Consider the following 22564-nt stretch of genomic DNA (forward strand, 5'->3'; position numbering starts at 1 on the left):
GCCACACTCAGTCCTACAGTTGAGAACGGCCTTCATAGCTTTACCATTCTTTTTGGGCTCTATTTGTACAAGTGTAAGTGAGTATATTAAAGGAGTGCTCAAATGTGCTATATACAATGTGAAAAATGTATTCATGGTGAACCCATGAGCGCTCAAGACGAGAAGACATTTGCGCATGTTCTTGTGAAATGCCCCCCACCCCCGCCCCCAATGTTGCCTAAGAGGCGGAGTCAGGCTGCTCTCTTCTATGGCTAAATGGCAATGAGGAGCATTGTAGATGGCCACATTGTACAAGTACCCACTGGGGACCTCCTTCAGACTATGGTCTCTGCATCTCTCCATGGGCAGCCTTGGTCACTTGCACATGTGCAGCAGGCAAGGGGTCTGGCAGAGGGGATGTGAGGGTGGGGGATGATGAAGGTGCTGAGGAGCTCTCAGTACCTTCACCCTCCACAGCCGATCTGCACAGCTCTGGGTTGGCCTTCAGGTGGGGTTAATGGGGCTGTATGTTGGAATGCAGCCGGTCGTCCATTCCAGCAAATGCTATGCCAACACTGTAGCCATTATAACATCCTGTTATGAGTACACAGCTCCTCAAGTATTCCATGGGTGTCAGCGGTCACTCTCTGAGCTGACTGATCTAGGCTATCAAGGGAGGCTTGCCCCTTTCCTGGCCGAGATGCTGCTCTTGCATCCACTCCAAGTGTTGCTGCGTGTGTCTCTCCATGAGATTGGCCAATCGCTCATGGTCAGAGCTCATACAGTTAAACCCCTGGGACAATATGGAGCTTTGACATTGGAACATAGAAATATAGGAGTTAAAAGCAGAAGTAGGCCATTCAGCCCTTCGGGCCTGCTCCACCATTCAATAAGATCATTGCTGATGTGATTGTTTCTCAACTCCACTTTGCTGTCTGCCCCCATGACCCTTGACTTCCTTGCCTTTCAAAAATCTGTCTATGACGGCAACGGACTCCTCCATTCACACTCCTAGAGCTCCAAGTGCCTCAGGGAACTCTGCCAGGTGTCCAAACATCTGCTGCTGATTGTCTAAATACTGTGCATTGGAGAAGGTTGTTCTGGGGGAGAGATGGCTGGTTGTGGTAAAGCTGGAGGCAAAGGGCGTGCCAAGGTCACAACTCGCTCATTCAGAGCCGGTCTTCAGTTCCCTTTCGCCTGCATCCACCAACTGCTGTGCAAGGGTCACTATGCCAAGCATGTTGGGGCCGAGGCTCCCATCTACTTAGCCACTGCCCTCGATTACTTGACGGCCAAGATCCTCAAGTTGGTCGGCAATGCGGCCTGGGGCAACAAGAAGGTCCGCATGATCCCCCGCTACCTGCAGCTCACCATCCACAACAATGAGGAGCTCAACAAGCTGCTGGGAGGGGTCACCATAGCCCAGGGCAGGGTCCTGCCCAATATCCAGGCTGTGCTGCTGCCCAAGAAAACTGGCCACTCCAGCAAGGTTTATGCCTGAAGGGTGAAATCAAAAAAGATCAAAAGGTGACTCCTGAGTCTCCACATTCCTGCCCAATTGGAGCATGATCATGACTTTCATCCCTCTTCTGAGGGGAATTGTGCACAGATGTCTCTGACTCCTCCTCCTCCTCCTGCATTCTGATGCTATGACCTTCACCCAATACCACCGACTCTACACACACGCTACATTCCTCCAATGTGCTTGTGTCTTAGTTGGTGGAGTGTGCGCTAGTATGATGTGATGCTGCCACCTCCGACATCTCTTCCTCCCCTTGATGCTTGAGGGATGATCAGTCCTGGGGCGGTGAGGGAGCAGAGCTGAGACCTGTGGGAGACATAAAAGGAGTTATTAAGGAGTTAAATAGGTATATTAACCATGATTCCGCTACCCTTATGATGCAACCCCACCCTTGCACTCCCTCTCACGCTAATGTCCCAGTGAAGTGAAGTGACAGCATGATCTCCATCATTACCACCAAGTGCCATAGTGATTCCAACACCTGCTAACAGTGATTCACCATCACCAACAGACAGCTATTCAGGCACCCTGGCAATCTCCATGGTCATCTGTTCCACAGGATGGATGTTTCTCAGCCAGGCTGACCCAACCCCAGTCCAGGCCATCTCCATGGCTCACTTCATCCTTTTCAACTGCAACAGCAACATGAATTTATGTTAGCCTGATATATATAAAGTGCATGCAAGGATATTGCTCTTCACTACATCTGTGGATCACAGTGCTCATTCACGTTTGTTCTGTGCAGCATGCTGCAATGACCCTTTCCGTGGAACTCTGTGTGGATAAGCCAAGCTCCTCACCTTACAGAACATAGCAGGTCATTGAATCCAAGAATACTGATGGCCTCCTGCTGCACTCACTGCAGCCGCAATCGGAATCCAGGCCTTCCTGGTTGCTGCAGGTGGATAACGCCAGCCAGCAGGGTACAGGGCTGGTCTGCTCTTCTGGACCTTTTCCATCAAAATGTGAAGGCCCTGGTCAGAAAAGCTGGACCCATCCCTCCCCCACACTGTGACATTCTATCAATAAAAATGTAAGATAAAAAAGCCATTCAGATTACAATGCACTAATCCACTTTTCTATGCTTACGTGCACTAACCATTATCACCACATCATCAATGATTATGGGTAAAGTTTGGTGAAGAAATGGGCTGTGACTCCAAGGCAGCATGCAACCACTGGTTTCCTCCCTCTTATTCACAACGTTATGCAGCAGCTGTGAGGGATCAAGTCAAGGGTCATCTGTATGGGTATGTCCTGATAGATGGGTGGCAAGAGGGCAAGTGGATTGGATAATGAGCATGGCACTGTTCATCATTCATCCACCCACTGAGTTTTGGCAGCTAACTGCATGACTGCAGAATATCTGTACTAGGTAGCAGTAGCAAGATGATGCCATCTCCACGGCTAAGTCTTAAGAATCCACCCCACACTTTCAGTAGTTCAGTGGAGCACACTTTGATGAGGCAGCATCAATGACAATCTTCCCATAGGGAAAGCTCATGGATAGGCCAGCCTTTCCAGGGCCAGCTAACAGTTGGACAGCATTTACAGTTTGGACACAAAGGCAATGACATTTCCTGTCAGGCACGGGGACTTCACCATTGACGACCTACCTCTCAAATGGGCCTTTCCGAGAGCCCATTTTTCACTTGCGCCAGAGTCACCCAACCCGTTTTGGGCCTGACTCTGACCTCTACTTCCAGGGTTTTCTGCCCCAACTCCTGTTCTAGCCCACACTGCATCCCCCACCCCCACCCATGACTAAAAATTGGAAGTTTGGGCAAACCGTTTTAGTTGCCGGGTTTGCAGAACCAGGAGTTCTCCTTGTCTCTGTGCACCAGGGAGCAAAAAGCTGGGCCAATGCTGGAGCGCTGATGCAGGCCTTCCACCCAGCCTGCCTCCACACCAGGCAGCCTCCTTACTTCTTCCTTTGTAGGATGCCTGACTTGTAATCCAGCCTGTACCCCTGGATCAAAAATCTGATGTCCAGGCAGCAAATTTCAAATGTCAGTTTCGAAGAGCCCAGGATTCTTCCATCTCTGTGTAACCGAACCTTGAGCAAAAATCTGGGCCACAGCGTTAGCCTTTCCTTGCATGCAGATGACACTCAACCCTACCTCACAACCACTTGTTTCCACTCCTCCGCTGTTGTTAAATTACCAGGCTGCTTACCTGACATGTGGTACTGAAAATTTCCTCCAATTAAATATTGGGAAGATCAAAGCCTTTGTTTTCAGTCCCCATCATATACTCTGTTCCCTAGCCACGATTCCATCCTTCTCATTTCAGATCTAAGGCTGAGCCGGACTTTTCTCACCATCAGTGCCATATCTGACCCCAAAATGAGTTTTCAATCACATATCCGCACCACCATGATCACCTTTATCCACTTCTGGGGTACTGCCCGATTCCAACTAACCTTAGCTTATCCACTGCTGAAATCCTCATTCATGTCTTTGTTACCTCTAGACCTGGCTATTTAAATGCACGCCTGGCCGGCCTTGCTCATTCTTTCCTCCATAAACTTGAGGTCATCCAAACTATGTTGCCCATGCCTTAAGTCACACCTTGTCACATTTAGCCATCAGCCCTGTGCTTGCATTAATTCCTGGTTAACAAACATCTTCATGTTAAAGTGCTCACGCTTGATTTCAAATTCCTCCATAGCCTTGCCCCTCCCTATTTCTGTATCCTCCTGCAGACCCACAACCCTCTGAGATATCCTTTAATTCTAGTTTTCGAGCATGTCAGATCTAACTACTCAAGCATTGATGACCATGCCTTCAGTGATCAAGGCTCTAAATTCTTGATTTCTCTCCCTAAACCTCTCCAAATTTCTACCACTCTCTCCTTCTTTAAGATGCTACTTAAAACCTAATTCTTTGGCTAAGCTTTTGGTCACCTACCTTCTTATCTCCTTAAGTGGCTCAGTGTCAAATTCTGTTCCATAACACACTTGTGAAGTGCCTTAGGACATCTAGGCTCTAGACAAATACAGGTTATTATTGCAAAGGCAATCTAATAGAATTTCCAAATACCTACCTACCTATCTCTACATCTCGATTAGAAGTCTTGTCCAGTTGTATTTGATAGATGACTTCCATGCTTTCAACAATATGCATGCCACTTACCTTGGTCTACACTTAGTTTGAAATCCTACAATCACATTCAGAACTAAATATCAATCAAACTGTGTTTTTTTTTAATTTAGTTTACATTATCAACTTCTTTTGGTGGCAGTCTCTACATGTGCTCTTTTTTTGTGGGTAGGGTAAAAACTCTTCTAACCTCTATTCATGCTTAACATATGTGAATCGTATCCTCCAATTCTGACATCTGTTTTTCTCTATCCTTCTCAGCATTGAAAGACCTGGCTCTCCTACAGTCATTTTGCAATTCTTCCAGTCTCCAACTCTGTGAGTCACATGTTTAAATTTAGAATACACAGTCCCAGAGCCATTTGTCTCATATTTATCTTAACTACTTTTATTGCATCTATTTTCTCGATGCCCGAAACTGTGGAGTGTTCCAGTTATGGCTTCACTGATGTTCTCAATGCAAGTTTGTTCTAATTTTAATCAAATGCCATTGAAACCAATCCACCCCTTTGTTTGTAGCAACTTTACATTGATTGGATGTACGTTTAGTAAGTTTTCAATAATCTCCCATTTTTTACATCTCTTACTTACACGGCACAATTCTCATTTATCCACAATAAATTCTATTTGACAAACATTAGTGCTTCTAATTAACTCTCAATTTCTTTAATGGCTGTGTGCCTTCCTTCTGCTTGCTACATGGTCACACAACTTGGCAGTATTGCCAAATTTTACATCATAGGAAGTGCCCTTTAATATATTGTTTATGAGGGGCTATGAACGAATAGGAGAGATGCTGTGGAACTTCATTGCCCAGCAGCCAAAACTTTCTCCATTTGTCATCACTTTCAGTTATATTTTGCTGGGTCTGTTTTCAATTCAACTAGCTCATATATTATCCATATTGTAACCTGTTGCCATGACGACATAAAAGGTGCTTCCTTAAAATGGCACATGAGCTTAGAATTTGTGCGTGTGGCCTCCTTTTAATATATGTGGTTCAATTTGAAAATAGCCCAGCAGTTATCTTAAACAAGATAAAGGTTAGTTTATTGCGAAAAGCTATGGATGAAAGGTAGTTAGGTAAAAATGATAAAGTCATTAACTAAAATACCAATACAAAGATTAAAAAGCAGATAAAGGAAAAAAAGACACTTAAAAATGAGATTTCAAATCAATCTCTGTGAGATATCATTACAGGCCCATTAATTGAAATCCTTCCTTCCAATGTGAAGGGGTTGAAACTTGAGGTTCGATTTCGCAGTTGTGATGGCTTCTGCAGTTGACTATTCAGAGGTTTGGTTTTTCAAGTGGACTCAGCAGGTCAGCAGGTTTTTGGGAGAGAGAGAGAAGGTTTCTTATTCCTCATTAGTTCTGTAGTTACGGCACTTGCAGATTGTCTGGAGTCTTTCGGCAGAATAGCAGTTGATTTCTTAATATCTTCCCCTTTGTCTCCCTTTGGTCAAAAACTTTGAAATTGTTTCTCAGAGTTCGTCCTGGGTTTCAGCACTCAAAAATGACTGTTCTCAAGCAGACTTTATACAGTTCCAAAACTTAAAATGGCTGCTATGTTAATTTTGACAAAACATTTTTCCACCAGGCAAAGGAGTTAGTTATGTTGAGGTCCTTTGAAGTCCTTTCCTGTCTCCTGTTCCCCCAGAAGTAAGAAGGTTTTTCACACCTTTTAGAATTCAAAAGACATCCCTGGAAGAGTCTTTGCATTTTAATGACTCTTCGTAGCCAGCTCTAGAGATATGAGTCCGACGAGGTTTTAATAAACATCAGAAGGTACCATGTTGTCTGCCCACGCTTCCATTTTGAAAAAGGCTTTTGAACTCAATGTAAAGGTTCGAAAACAGAAATGTTCCTTTAAAACTGTTCTCCTTAAAATCTATAAGAGTTTACACGTTTGTACACTGCATGTAAAACTTTGATTATTAAATGTCTTCTAAAACTCCAAGAAAATTCTATCCACTGGATAATCTTTGTCCACTGATTTGTTCAATAGTTTACCAGAAACAGAGAGAAGAAAATCAAATATAAACCAAACCGTATTTCATTGTCACCTAACGTTGATTCCAATTTTCTTCTCTTTTCTCCCAAACGCAGTGACTTATGATTCCATTGACAAAAACAGAATTACCTGGAAAAACTCAGCAGGTCTGGCAGCATCGGCGGAGAAGAACAAAGCTGACGTTTCGAGTCCTCATGACCCTTCAACAGAACTGAGTAAAAATAGAAGAGGGGTGAAATATAAGCTGGTTTAAGGTGGGGGGTGGGGGGAGAGAAGTGGTGGGAGGGGTGGTTGTAGGGACAAGAAAGCAGTATCAAGTCTCGTCGGGACCTGGGAAAATTTATTAATTTTGCTTCCAATCTCCATCCCTCCATCATTTTCACATGGTCCATCTCTGACACTTTCCTTCCCTTCCTTGACCTCTCTGTCTCAATTTCTGGTGATAGACTGTCCACCAATATCCATTACAAGCCTACCAACTCCCACAGCTACCTCAACTACAGCTCCTCACACCCCGCTGCCTGTAAGGACTCCATCCCATTCTCTCAGTTCCTTCGCCTCCGTTGCATCTGTTCTGATGATGCTACCTTCAAAAACAGTTCCTCTGACATGTCCTCCTTCTTCCTTAACTGAGGTTTTCCACCCACGGTCATTGACAGGGCCCTCAACCATGTCCGACCCATCTCCTGCGCATCCGCCCTCACGCCTTCTCCTCCCTCCCAGAAACATGATAGGGTCCCCCTTGTCCTCACTTATCACCCCACCAGCCTCCACATTCAAAGGATCATCCTCCACCATTTCCGCCAACTCCAGCATGATGCCACCACAAAACACATCTTCCCTTCACCACCCCCCCCCCGGCAGCACTCCATAGGAATCGTTCCCTCTGGGACACCCTGGTCCACTCCTCCATCACCCACTACTCCTCAACCCTCCCCTATGGCACCTCCCCATGCATACGCAAAAGGTGCAACACCTGCCCCTTCACTTCCTCTCTCCTCATCGTCCAAGGGCCCAAACACTCCTTTCAAGTGAAGCAGCATTTCACTTGCATTTCCCCCAACTTAGTCTACTGCATTCGTTGCTTCCAATGCGGTCTTCTCTACATTGGAGAGACTAAATGTAAACTGGGCGACCGCTTTGCAGAACACCTGCGGTCCGTCCGCAAGAATGACCCAAACCTCCCTGTCGCTTGCCATTTTAACACTCCACCCTGCTCTCTTGCCCACATGTCCGTCCTTGGCTTGCTGCATTGTTCCAGTGAAGCTCAACGCAAACTGGAGGAACAGCACCTCATCTTCTGACTAGACACCTTGCAGCCTTCCAGACTGAATATTGCATTCAACAACTTTAGATCTTGAACTCCCTCCTCCATCCCCACCCCCTTTCTGTTTCTTCCCCCTCCCTTTTGTTTTTTCCAATAATTAATATAGATTTTTCTTTTTCCACCTATTTCCATTATTTTTAAATCTATTCCTTTTATGCCCTGTTAGTCTTCTTTCACCCCACCCCAACTAGAACTGTACCTTGTGTGTCCTGCCATCCATTCTTAATTAGCGCATTCTTTTAAATAATATCACCACCTTTAACACCTCTTTGTTCTTTTGTCTGTGACATCTTTTGATTATCTGCTCCTATCACTGCTTGCTCGTCCCTACAACCCCACCCCACCCACTTCTCTCCTTGTTTCCTTTTTCCTAGTTTATATGTCCTGAGACAAACTATGGCTTTCCAAACCATCACCCTGGTTGTGATCGCTGATCCTAACTAAGACCAAGGATTAGACCTGTGGCTTCTGTGTACTTAGACTATTTACTTGCTGCTGCAGAATTAGAGGAAGTGCTGTTGCAGGAGTTAACATAAATTCTTTCAGCTGGAAATGATGGCGCGCCATTTTTGGAAGGGCTGATTGATTTGGAAGATCCCTTGAGTGCTTGCTCGCAGCTATGAGAGCTATAGTGGCACCTTTTTTTCATACTGCAGCATCACAGTGAGATGGAGCAGAGGCAGCAGAGAGGAGAGGTTGCTCACAGAAGGAAGAGGAGAAGGGCTCTAAGCAGGAGGCCTTACCCATTTCAAACTTCAGAGAGCCACCACAAAGCAACGATTCTACAACTTTATCCAAGAACACTTGAAATATCACACAATACTCAACTATTCATACTTTTTCTTTGCCTTGGTGCCTGTCTTGCAGATGCATTTGCCTAGCTTCAGTGGCTGTTTCATGGCTGATGGAAGGCTCCTGACTTTCAAAAAGGGAGACTGCAAATTGCCTTGCAGATGACCTTATGCATCACTGGGCCTTGTGGACTGGTGTCAGGCTGTTCCCCCTTGACCAAAGAGACAGCAATCTGGGTTGGCTGCCTGACAGGTGATAACAAGGGCACTGGCAGATTGGCAGTGGTGGGAGCACACATGCTGTCATCCTGAGAGAGGGCAACAGATGTGTGCACTATAGTGCCACTCGCACTACACTACCCCAACCCTGCCCCCACCAGGGTGGTGTCTCAATGATCCTTGTAATCTGCTGGAGAACAGGTTACTGGACTGCTGTGACACCCTGCAAGCCCCTTTGGCCACTGGTATCTGCAGCAATGAAGGCAGCAATCTGAACCTGCAGGGCAACAAATTGAGCTTGCATGACAACAAGCAGAGGCCTCAATACCTCAGCCTGAGTTTCTGCTGCATCATTCAGACGTTGCATCTTTCTGCCAGTGCTGCAACAGAAGTGGAGACATCAGCCATCACACACTGCAAGATGGTTGGACATACAGGTGTTCTAATGGAATTAGCCACCACTTCCACATTAGAAGGGATGAGTTCCAAGCTCTGGGCAAAGCCTAAACCCTGTTGGAAGGAGCTCCTCCATGTTCTTCAACACTGACCACAGGCTCCCCTGCAGGCCTGCCAATGTACCTAGCAATTCTGTTGCATGCCCATCAACATTTCCCTCTATGCTGTCCCATTTCAGCCCTCACTTGCGTGGTGACTCACCCTGTGCTGTTCAACAAGCTAAGTGCAGTGCTGGTATCTGCCAGTATCTCAGCTGCTAATGTCAGATCAAATGATGGGGTCTCTACATCGGTGCTGTGTTGTTGCTCTCTCTCCCCCTCTTGCGGCTCCTGTGGTTAGGCAGGTAGGAGTTCTTGGGTGTCAAGCAGGAACTCAGGAGGCGAAAGAAGGGGTTTGGAGTGGGAAGCAAGAGAGCAAAGATGAGGGAGAAGGGTTGTAAGGCAGAAATATGGCATCATCCTTAATGTTGTCAGTAAATTTGTATACCATGGGCCCATGATGCAGAAACAATCTCCTCTGTACTGCTCAGGAAATGCAGGTGCCCTTGTCCTTCACTGGCTCTGCTCTGTTGCCTTCTATTGTGTGTCACCCTCTCCTGCAAGAGAAGTGCAGAATGTCAGTGATTTTGTAGCTCTGTGTTTGGGTGACATATTGAATAACTGGAGATATGTGGAGGTCGGTGTGAGGGTGGCAGCATTAATAAGTGTGTGAGGATGAGGTGGAGTACCTGAATGTTAAATGTGAGTCCTGAGTGCCAGAGAGTGCTGCTGAGTGAGTGATGGTGATATGGGGCATTGCACAGCATGAGAGGCTGGTGGAGTGGTGGGAATGAGATGTCGTGTGAAAATCCTTTTACTGATGTTGATCATCTGCGTGAGGTCATGAGACTCCTTGTGGCACTACTGTCGGATCTTCGGGTCCAGATCCCAGTAGTTGAATTTCCTTGCCATTTACTCTAACTCCCTCCTGACACTGGTCCTTGAGGGTCTCCTGGCAGCTCCTGCGGGACCAAGGTCTTTCTCCTCATGCTCACTTGCACCACACTAACGTCTCCAGTGCTGCATCCATCTCTATTAACCCTCTGCTTGCCTTGTCGTTCACTTTCCAAGAATTTCCATTGTAGCAAAGTTTTTGTCAAGCTTCTCGTTAAAAGACAGCTGACCTTTAAGAAAGAGCAGGCTGTCTGTACCATGTAATCAGTAAACAACACTGCTGGGGTCCTCCTGCCTTGCAAAGAGGCTGCTGGCAACTTGAAGACCAAAGAAGCAGCATGGGAGCAGTGAGGCTGCCATTCAGCCCAACACTACAATCAGGGAAATCAAGTGGCTAAACCAAAATTGCATCATACCCACCTCAATTTCAACAGAGGCAAATTGCAAACCCTGACAATCCCACCTGAAAAAGCAAGGCAGGTTGATTTCTAACCCTCTATCTTTTCATCCATTCTATTGTAGACTAGAATTGTTGTTGCCTGATGACAGGCCAATGCGCCTGTATGAATGCAACCAAAAGAAAGGGAATATGAATTTTTAGTTGACAATTATGAAAATTCCCGAAGCTCAGAAGAGATAAGCATGCAAAGTAAAAGTGATTGGGGAACCAATTCAAGTTCATGAGAGATTAGTTCTTTTCTGCCCATTTTCGGTATGAATTGGATGACGCCTACATTGTATATACCAGAAGAGCTGGTTGAAGGGCCATCTGAAACTGGTCCTGCATGTCATTTAGTTTGGTTGAGCTGCCTCTGGAGCTGTTACAGGTACATTGTTAGTGCCATTGAAATTGTACTGGCTGCCTAACATGGAAAAAAATAACTTATTGTTGACAGCCTCCAGTCCTTGAAGGACTCTGGTTAGGATACATATAGACCATTTAATCCTGAGTAGAAGAGGGTGGACACTTATCTGAAATAGGCCCTAATACAGATGTTACACTCCTGATAAACCCAAGGGGTTAGATGTTTATCAGGTGTCCTTGGGGTATGGGATGTGGTTTTTTTGGAGCAGTTATCCACATGGAAAGCTGGCACGATGAGGTCCACCATGTGCCGTGATGGTACCAGAAAGTGAAATAGGCCTGTCAAGCACACCTAAAAAGAAAACTTGATCTCAAATATCTAGAATTAGCTGTTAAAATTATAGTGATATTCAACAAATGTGTCTCAAAATTAAGCTTTTTGTTTTAAAAAATCTTCAAAGGATTCATGTCCACTGTCATAATGTCAGGCAAATGCATATAGCTAACACCATATGATTCTGTCAATAGTGCATGGGACAGGCAACACATAGGAATTCCCAGCCCCCTATTCTCCTTAGGCAGTATAATTTCTAGGCTGGTTGAACAGTATTCTAATCTGCTTGTCCCACACACCATTAATTTTTCAAACAGTATGAATGTGGAGAGTGTGATTTACAATAATTTTACAGCAGTGGCATGTTGGCCAACTTGCTATTTGAAAACCCCATTGGGAATCCGCCCACAAGTAACTGTTTTTAAATATTAATTTCTGTTCTTCCAACGATGATTTATTTGCTGTAACATTACAGTGTAGCTGTTTACTAAAATCTGACAGGCCTTTCCATTTCCTGAAGGCAGCCAAGGTACATGGTGAAATAAGCAACGATATGATTCTCAGCTTGCCACCCAGGTATAATACTGGTTTGACACATCAGCCTTTTGTTATAGCAACAGTCTGGTTTAGCTCTCCATTGTAATCAGTGGTATCTATAATGAGCCGCTGAGCTGCAATGCAAGTTTTACACTTGGGCAGCGAGTTAAAAATCAACCCCATTGTTCTTAGCAGGGAATGTCACCTGTTCCCTGTAAATTGCCTTTTTCTGTTGTGAATGTTGACTTATCTACTTTAAATCCTTTATTAACTGTAACAAAGAAGTCAATCCTGGCTGATACTTATATCAATTTTTTGATAAATAAAGGACAAAATAAAATATAAACAGTTAGTTGTATTAGTGCTTTTTGAAAATAATCTAATTGAATCAGCACAAATTTGCTTATTTTGGGTGGATGAGAATGAATTGAAATGTTAGTATATATTGGGTGGTATAACAAGCAGCTGGATAATGTAACAAGTACTGATCTCTTACAAAATTGATCCTGTTGGCAATTGCCAGAATCACAGAGACTTGGAGTAAACAACAGGCAAGTTTGATTTCCCACATCCTAATACTACATAATTCAACAACCGTGATTTGAGAAGTGATGGCTAACATTGCTTTTGCAATTCTGTGTAGGAGGATTGAATTTCAGACAACAGCTCTGTCTGGAAGAAAGTTCCACAATTAGGAATGTGAGCAGCCTTGTTATCTGCTTTCTTTACAGGTTGAGGCAAACTGTAGCAGATCTTGCTTTCCCAATAAAAGATAATTATGGATGAGAAAGATTACTTGGCCTATTTTAAATAATCTATCAGATCTTAAAATCCCCCCTTTGTCGTATGCAATAATTCCTGGGAGTTTCTCTCTATGTCTCCATTTGGAAGTCTTGGGTTGGATTTAATGCAGCTCATCGTGTGGGAAACATGGCAGCCTGGCCCAATTAATCACAGGGGACGCTGCAAGCTAGATTCCTGGAGACAGGAAAACCTCTGACGATTAAGTTGGAGGAAGGAGTGGGCCCATGATGGAAACTTGCCTGTGTGAGGCGGGATGTCAGTCAGGCTCATTAGTGATCCAACTGATACCAGTGATCCCTGAACCCTGAACCCACCAGAAATTAATGGTGATAAAAACAAAAAAACTGCGGATGCTGGAAATCCAAAACAAAAACAGAATTACCTGGAAAAACTCAGCAGGTCTGGCAGCATCGGTGGAGAAGAAAAGAGTTGACCTTTCGAGTCCTCATGACCCTTCGATAGAACTGAGTGAATCCAAGAAAGGGGTGAAATATAAGCTGGTTTAAGGTGTGTGTATGGGGGGGGGCGTTTGGGTGGGGGGAGAGAAGTGGAGGGGTTGGTGTGGTTGTAGGGACAAACAAGCAGTGATAGAAGCTGTCACAGACAACAGAACAAAAGAACAAAAAACAAAAATCTGCGGATGCTGGAAATCCAAAACAAAAACAGAATTACCTGGAAACTCTGTCGAAGGGTCATGAGGACTCGAAACGTCAACTCTTTTCTTCCCCGCTGATGCTGCCAGACCTGCTGAGTTTTTCCAGGTAATTCTGTTTTTGAACAAAAGAACACATAGGTGTTAAAGTTGGTGATATTATCTAAACGAATGTGCTACTTAAGAATGGATGGTAGGGCACTCAAGGTACAGCTCTAGTGGGGGTGGCTGGGGCGGGAATTCATGGTGGCTCAGCGATTAAGTGTGAATGGCGTGGATTTGCCTGTGGCCTTTTTGGTTTGGAGGGGGTGGGGGGGGGGGTCCCTCTTTCAAAGGCGCTTAGTGCCCAATGGAGAGACATGGCATCGGGGGCAGCAGGATGGCTGCTGAAAGCCACTCCATGCCCTTGCCTCCAACCACCTGCCCCACCCTCCTGTACTGTGATGGCAACCCCGCCCTCACTCACCTTTAGCCTGGGGTCCCTCATTGATCTTGGGCCTCTGGTGGGTGCATTACTGATAGCTGCACTGCTCCCAGTGGTGCTGACAGCATTGAGGAGCTGCTGGCCTCTCATTGGCCAGCAGACCTCCACTGGTGAGATTTCTGCCCCTGGGGGACCTCAATCCTGGGAAGGCCTTATGGTGTCCAGGTTGGTGCCTGATGGGCACTTAATTCCATCGGGCCTCCCCCGCGGAACTGACAGGGATTCCCCACTGCTTCTCTAACCAGTGGGTGAAACCTCCACTGGCCATTAAATCCCATCCATAGTCTCTACACTTTGGGGTATAACCATTTGACTCAATCTGTAAATTGCACCTTTATTCAGGCTGACCTCTCTGCTTTTCAGGATCCTTATTATCTTTCATTATGCTGGACAGTGCCTGATATAAGACCATAATAAGTGAGAGCAGAAGTAGGCCATTCAGCCCATCGAGTCTGCTCTGCCATTCAATGAGACCATGTATGACAATACCCAACTCCGCTTTCCTGCTTTTTCCCCATAACACATGATTCCTTTGCTGATTAAAAATCTGTTTATTGCAGCCTTGAATATACTTAATGACCCAGCTACTACAACCCTCTGCAGTGAAGAATTCCATAGCTTGACTACCTTCTTAGAGAAGAAATTCCTCCTCTTCTCTATTTTAAATTGGTGCCCCCTTACTCTGAGATTATGCTGTCTGATCCTAGACACTCCCACAAGGGGAAACAACTTTTCAGCATCTAGCCCCCTAAGAATCTAATGTTTCAGAAAGGTTGTCTCTCATTTTTCTAAACTCCAAGGAATACAGACCCAAACTACTCAACTTCTCCTCATAAGAAAATCCCTCCATACCCGAGATCAACCTAGTGAACCTTCTCTGGACTGCCTCCAGTACTAACTTATCTTTCCTTAGATAAGTGGACCAAAACTGTTCACAGTATTCTAGGTGTGGTCTAACTAGTGCCTTATATAGTTTTAGCAAAACTTGTCTATTTTTATACTCCATTCCTTTTGAAATAAAGGCCAACATTCCATTTGCCTTACCAATACATGGTGAACTTGTATGTTAGCTTTTTGGGATTCAAGGACTCCTAAATCCCTCTCTGCTGCAGCCTTCTGCAATCTTTATCCATTTAAATAATATTCAGCTCCTCTATCCTTCCTGCCAAAGTACATAACATCACATTTTCCCACATTATATTCCATTTGCCAAGTTTTTGCCCATGAAATTAACTTGTCTATATCCCTCTGCAGATTCCTTGTGTCATCCTCACCACTTGCCTTCCCACCTATTTTTGTGTCACCATTAATTGGTGATTGTACATTCACTTCCCTCATCTAAGTCATTAATATATATATTGTAAATAATTGAGGACCCAGCACTGATCCCTGTAGCACTCCACTAGTTACAGCTTGCCATCCCGAAAATGCCCCCCTTATCCCAACTCTCTGCCTTCGATTAGTTAGCCAATCCTCCATCCATGCTAATGTATTAACCCCAACACCATGGGCTCTTATCTTATTAAGTAGCCTTATGTGCGGTACCTTATCGAACACCTTTTGGAAAACCACATATATTACATCTACTAGTTCCCTTTTATCTATCATGATTGTTACCTCCCCAAATAATTCTAATAAATTTGTTAGGCATGATTTCCCCTTCATGAAGCCATGCTGACTCTGCCTGATTAGATTATATATTTCTAAATGCTCTGCTATTACACCCTTTATAATGGACTCTAACATTTTCTCAATGACAGATGTTAAGCTAACTGGCTTAGGGTTACTCGTATTCTGTCTCCCTCCCTTTTTGAATAAGGGTGTTACATTGGCCATTCTCCACTGGGACTTTTCCAGAATCTAAGGATCCTTGGAAGATCACTACAAGTGCATCCACTATCTCTGTAGCTACTTCCTTTAATATCCTAGGATGCAACCCATCAGGTCCAGGGGACTTATCAGCTTTTAGCCCTATTAGTTTCCCTAGTACATTTTCTCTAGTGATAGTTATTGAATGTATGTCCTCCCTCACTTTTTCCACTTGATTATTTAGTATTTTTGGAATGCTATTAGCATCTTCTACCATGAAGACTGAAGCAAGGTGCTTATTCAACTCCTCTGCCATTTCCTGGTTCCCCATTATTATTTCCACAGCCTCATTCCCTAAAGGGCCTATGTTCACTTTGGGCTCTGTCTTCCTTTTTATATATTTAAAGAAACTCTTACCGTCCATTTTTATATTACTTGCTTGTTTACCCTCAAAGTTTATTTTCCCCCTCTTTATTATTCTTTTGGTCATTTTTTGTTGGTTTTTGTTGGTATCTGTTCCCCAATGTGGTCTTTTCAGTAACTTACAGGATCTCCTACTTTTCTTGCTTCTTTTATCATACACCCAATATCGAAATTTTCTTGGCTGCCTTCAGCACTTTTCTCTGACATGACAACACTCTTCCTGATTGTACGAATTCATGGAGGGTCACTCTGGAGGGCGATTGTTTGCCTGTCAATATCAATTATCTCCACTGACTCACTTACTGAATGCAACACTAGCCACTCACCCTCAAAAATTCTAACATTTCTGCCAGCTCATATAAGTTCATGCAATTTTCTCTGTTAGGCTATAACTTTTGTTTTATTGCTTCTTTGAGACTACTAATTATCAATTAGTTTTTGTATATCTTCACCTCTCGATTGTGACTTGGCTATCTCATTTGTGAACACCTCACGGCAAACACGCCATGGTCTTCATCTTAGTTATACCTTTATTCAGCCATTTCCCTTTTTCATTAAAATTCTCCTATTGTCTCCTTTTAATTAATTAATTTTTATTTCTAGCATTTCCTTCTGATATTATTTGTGCCTTTAGCTGTCTAGGTCTAATGGTCTGGAATTCCTTCCCTAAACCTCTCTGCCTTTGTATCCTCCTTCAAGGTACTCCTGAGAAACCATCACTTCCCGAATCAGTGACTGAATTATCTATTATTACTGTATGGAAATTCTAACTTGCCTGTTGTTTGGTCACCTGTCCTATTGTCTCCTAATGTGACTCAATGTCAAATTCTGCTTCTGAGGCACCTTGGAGGATTTTACTACATTAAAGTCAGGATATAAATGTGAATTGTTATTGTTCTGTTTGACTTAATTATAATTTCCCTTTAGTGCTCTTTTTTAGCTGTTCCCTTTGCCTTTGAAGTCACTCAGGTGCTCTTTTTTACGTGCTTCTTCATGTGCTGCTCTTTTTTAGACTTATTTAGCTTAATCATCTCATGTTAGTTAATCCAATCCCCTTACCAAACTTATTTTCTGAAAAGCTCTGTGCTGTTTGGTGCCATTCTCAAAGCTTTGGAGCATTTAAATTATGATTATGGGATTTTTCTTATTTCAAGTTTCTGATAGCTTCCAACCTCCTACCTTAATCCTCAGTATAAAGTTGTGCAATCTCTAGGTACCCTCCACCTTTGCTATAATAGAATTGGTCATTTCAGATCACTGGAGCTCTTCTAGTTGCAACCACTACTGTGGACAGAAGTAGTTTTTTTTCTATTATGCATTGATGGGATGTCAGCATTCTTGGCAAGGAGGGGACAGTTGTGGGAAACAAAATCGAAAATAGGTGGGGATAAAACAACGAATTTAAAAAAGTGATTAAAAATGAAAATAAATATAAATAAAAATAAGTGAATAAAAAATAAAAATAAAAAATAAAAATGAATGTTGAATAAAGGGGATAAAAAAGGGGCGAGGATGGAGGAGAGCGTTCATGATCTGAAGTTGTTGAACTCAATATTAAGTCTGGAAGGCTGTTAAGTGCCTCGTCAGAAGATGAGGTGCTGTTCCTCCAGTTTGTGTTGAGATTCACTGGAACATTGCAGCAGGCCAAGGACAGACATGTGGGCATGAGAGCAGGGTGGTGTGTTGAAATAGCTAGCGACAGGAAGGTCTGGGTTATGCTTGCGAACAGACTGAAGGTGTACAGCAAAGAGGTAACCCAGGCTGTGTTTGGTCTCTCCAATGTAGAGGAGACCGCATTGGGAGCAGCGAATGCAATAGACCAAATTGAAGTTGGTGCAAGTGAAGCACTGCTTCATCTGGAAGGACTGTTTGGGCCCTTGGATGGCAAAGAGGGTGGAGATAAAGGGGCAGGTGTTGCATCTTCTGCGATTGCATGGGAAGGTGCCATGGGAGGGGGATGAGATGTTGGGGGTGATGGAGGAGTGGACCAGGGTGTCCCGGAAGGAATGGTCCCTACAGAATGCCGACAGGGGCGGCTGAAGGGAAGATGTGTTGGGTGGTGGCATCATGCTGGAATTGAGGGAACTGGCGGAGGATGATCCTTTGAATGCGGAGGCTGGTGGGGTGAAAAGTGAGGACAAGGGGGACCCTATCATGGTTCTGGGAAGGAGAGGAAGGTGTGAGGACAGAGGTGCGGAAGATAGGTTGGACACGGCCATCATGTAATCAAAGTTTTGGTGCATCATGGCTTTGAAATAACAAACATGATAAATGGAGGCTTTTGGCTTGACCTCAAACAATTTACCACATAACTTAGCAGTCACCTACAAGTTAAATAATAAGCTTCAATAATGTACTTAATAACAACAGTAGAAAAAAATGTAAGTTGAAATATATAAAGATCCAAGTCAGTGTCTTAAAGTAGATTTCATCATTTTGATTATAAATGCAAAATACTGTAGATGCTGGAAATCCGAAATAAAAACAGAAAATTCTGAAAAGCACTCAGCAAGTCAGGCAGCTTTTATGGAGAAAGAAAAAAGTTAATGTTTTAGCTTTCTGTTTTTGTTATCTCTGCATTTTATTCCATTTAAATTATGACCGATCATTATGTGCTTGATAAGTTCAAAGAGCTTAACTGAACATTAGTTAGATAATGGTGGAAAAATTTTTTTCAAAACAGTTATTCAAGTATTTGTGAAACACAAGTAATAGTGGACAACAGTAGAAAATACAGACTTCTCCTAAACTGAATTGTTTAATTCAAATATTATAACTTTCTAACACTAAATTCCTACTATGCAGCTGTTGCTTAATTTGATTCATTGGATAAATCAATCTTAGTGTAAAAATTATTGAAGTGCTAGTGCAAGTGTCCAACAGAGTAAATGAGACAGCCAGACAGAATGGGAATATGAAAGAAGAGCAGAAAGGAAGGAAATCAGCAATTTTGGACAGGAATTTTCGTTTGACATGTGGACGTTTGCCCAACATGCCCGAGCATAAAATAGTTCACGATAACGTAAGGTGAGCGTCCTGATGTCATCATACACTCGCGTGATATTTTGGTCGGCGGGCACATGCGAGAGTCAGCAGCACGCCTGCTGACAATTAAGAGGCCTACTTAGGCCATTAATGTATTAACTAACCTGGATTTTTTTGGGGAGGGGGGAATGGGGGGAATCGGCCAGGTGGTCTTTGGATTTTTGAGGAAGCCTCATCCAAGAAATGAGGTTTCCGATATTAATTTTAAAAAGTGTATCGGCAGAATTTTTATAATCTTTATGTTTAGGTGAGTGAGTCCAATACGTGGACTTTTTTTTCACTATTTAAAACATTTATTTGATGGTTTTAAATTCTTCAGCATTTTCATTAATTGGTCAGCCGGCATAAAATTGCATTCGGGGGCCGATCGTGGGTGGCGGGCTGTTTCCCAGCCACTCCTGGGCCCATCAACTGTGCCTGACCGATGACAATAAAATTCTGCCCTTTGAGTCAAAAGCTGCAATCTTGCCAAGGACAGGTTATATGAGGGAAGAGGGGGGTTGGGGGTGGGGGTGGAGTGTTGTGGTCTCATCGGCTTGCGCCTTATTTTCCTGGCAGGTTCTTCACACAGATTGGCAGGCTTAGATCCCTGTCTGGCAAGGAATACACTGAAGGTGGCTCCAGTCAAGAAGCAGGTAGGGAGCCTACAGCTGGAGTAGTGATAGTGTTGGGGCAGGGCAGTGGTGGGGCTGGAATCTCTGGGAGTGATCTGATTCTGGCTGGAGTTTGTTCCTGGGGGAGAGGGGTTTGTTTCTGGAGACGGTATGACCTAAGTTTGTTGGGGGGTGGGGGTGCGGCGGGTCAAATCTTGAGGAAGGAGTCTGGTATGGACTTGATTTTCCAGACAGGTTTCTGATTAGAAACATCGGACTTTATTTACATGCTGCTGCAGCAGTTACATGCTCCTATCAAGTTCCACAGCTAGAAAAAGAACATCCATTCTAAGGTTTCCCACGCTTAGAGCTGATTCGTTCACACTGTCACGTGACAATACAACACAATAAGTTTTAAAGCTACTGTCACCACTTTCCTTAAAGCTACAATTACTGCACAGTCAGATGAAGATTCTGGGGCAGGAGTTCAGTGATATAGTGTTAGGCAGAGGAGGTTGGATCTTGGAGAGGGAGAAGGTTTATTTGAGGGCCTGGGAGGAAGCACTGTTGCTCCAGCTGAACCACAAGCAATGCTGAAAAGCACTATTTCCATATTTGAGCTTTTGGCTCCATTTAGCTTATGAGTTTCTCACCTGTCTCCCATCCCATTACCCCTACCCGCCATCCCCATCCTGCCTTCATTAAAATTAGGTATGTGTGTTTTGGAAGTGGCTGAGGTTTGGTTTGAAACATAATAAATTTTGGCATTTCACTCCACCCTAACTCATCAATGTTTTGGGGTTAAAACTCCTGCAAAAGAGAGTCATTGATTAGAACAATACCTCACCCTTGGAATGTGTATTAACAATTGGCTGCCACTGCTAATAAACAGCAGCCAGCTAAAGCTAAAACAGAATTACCTGGAAAAACTCAGCAGGTCTGGCAGCATCGGCGGAGAAGAAAAGAGTTGACGTTTCAAGTCCTCATGACCCTTCGACAGAACTAAAGCTAAAGCTGATTGGCATGGATTAAAAGATAAATTAATAAATGCTGTGAAATAAGTGGCATTATTTGTATGCTGTGGTAAACATTTTGCTGGGGTATCAGATGTTTTAAACCAAGGAGCTGTAATAGATAAGCTTGATTCTCAGAGTTGAAACAGCATTGAATAAATTCCGCAGTTTTTTTGTTTTTATCTCTATTGAATAAATTAGCAGTGTAAGCTAAAGGATTTTTAAATAACCTGGTTCTAATCAAAAAATGTTATTCAGAGTGACTCAGCTTAAAATTCTATTGCTCATAATAAGGAACTTTAAGAATAAGGAAGGGAAGTCAGTAATAGAGTGTTCAAAAGAAGTAGAACCATCAACAAGAAACTTATACAGTCCACGATATATGAACAGGAGCTAGAAATGTTTAATATAGTGGAATTAACAAGATTCATCCTATTTTCTCATCCTATCAAATTGCCTATCTCAGCCTTTAACCAAATCAAAGATAAAGAAAAATTGAAAACAGAGATGGCCCATGAGCCCCAGCAATACAGCACTGGGCTTTTACGTGTGAGACTTGTGATAAAATCCATTTTCCTGTGTCCCCGTGTGCTATGCAAGCTAGCAGCCTGTAGAGATTGTAATATTTAAAGTTCAGAATGTTCCAATGCTGTTACATTTGTTCCTGCCTAGTAACAAGGGTGGGACACTTGGGGAGTGTTTTGATGAAGTTGTGTAGAGTCTTGGTGAGACCTATTGTGTACAGTTTGGTCCCCTTATCTAAGGAGGGATACGCTTGCCATAGAGCAAGTGCAATAGAGGCTCACCAGATTAATCCCTGGGATGGCGGGATAGTTTTATGAGTAGAGATTGAGGACAATGGGTCGGTTTCCCTAGAGTTTTGAAGAATGAGGGGTGACTTCATTGAAGCTTACAAAATAATTACAAGACATGACAGGGCAGATGTAGATAAGATGTTTCTCCTGGCTGGTGAGTCTAAAACCTGGGGACATAATCTCAGGATAAGGGGGCAGGCCATTTTAGACTGAGGTGAGGAGGAATTCCTTCACTCAGAGGGTGGCGTACCTTTGGAATTGTCTATCCCAGGGAGCTGTGAAAGCTCAATCATTGAGCATGTTCGAGACAAAATTCGATAGATTTCTGAAAACTAATGGCATCAAGGGATATGGAGATAGTACAAGTAAGTGGTGTTAAGGTAGATAATCAGCCATGATCTGGCTCGATGGGGTGAATGGCCTACTACTGCTCCTATGTTCCTATGATAGGTCATCCAGATCAGTTCAAGGGCCAGTGAGGAGCAGTTGTGGTCAGAGACCCAGGACAGAGGACAGGGAGAGGACCGAGAGAGGGAACCCGGGGGGAGAGGACAGGGAGAGGTCCCCAAAAGAGAGAACCGGGGAAGGAACCACTGGGAGGTGGAGACCACCAGTAGGAGCCACCAGGGAGAGGGGCAAAGAAAGAGAGTAAAAGGGCTGCAGTTGGAAGGCTTCAAGCAGTGAGATCTTGAAATAACCCTGGAGATCTGAGGAGGCAGCAGGCCTTTGGTAATTCAGCTCTGAGGACTGTTGGGGCAAAGGTAATCGCTTAGAGCTGTGGTGTTCTGCTCAGCGTGGCTGAAGAGCTGAGGTTGTGCTTGTGAGTCGGTGCTTGGATACAGACTTGGGAATCCAGGGAAATGGAGCTTTGGGTGACAAAATAGAAAACCTGGGAGGTGAGCAGTCATT

The 22564-nt window shown here is 43.9% G+C and overlaps 1 protein-coding gene across 1 annotated transcript; it reads left to right on the forward strand.

Moving 5' to 3' along the window:
* Positions 1-1090: 1090 nt before the first annotated feature.
* LOC121283894 (histone H2A-like) lies at positions 1091-1480 on the forward strand. Its single transcript, XM_041198697.1, has one exon. The coding sequence runs from the start codon at positions 1091-1093 to the stop codon at positions 1478-1480; it is 390 nt and encodes a 129-aa protein (XP_041054631.1).
* Positions 1481-22564: the final 21084 nt, after the last annotated feature.

This window comes from Carcharodon carcharias, chromosome 11, assembly GCF_017639515.1.
Source record: "Carcharodon carcharias isolate sCarCar2 chromosome 11, sCarCar2.pri, whole genome shotgun sequence".
In the NCBI taxonomy this organism is placed as follows: domain Eukaryota; kingdom Metazoa; phylum Chordata; class Chondrichthyes; order Lamniformes; family Lamnidae; genus Carcharodon; species Carcharodon carcharias.

Bases quoted from the DNA above. Each gene is read 5' to 3' on its own strand.
- LOC121283894 (XM_041198697.1), top strand. From the start codon at position 1,091: ATGGCTGGTTGTGGTAAAGCTGGAGGCAAAGGGCGTGCCAAGGTCACA.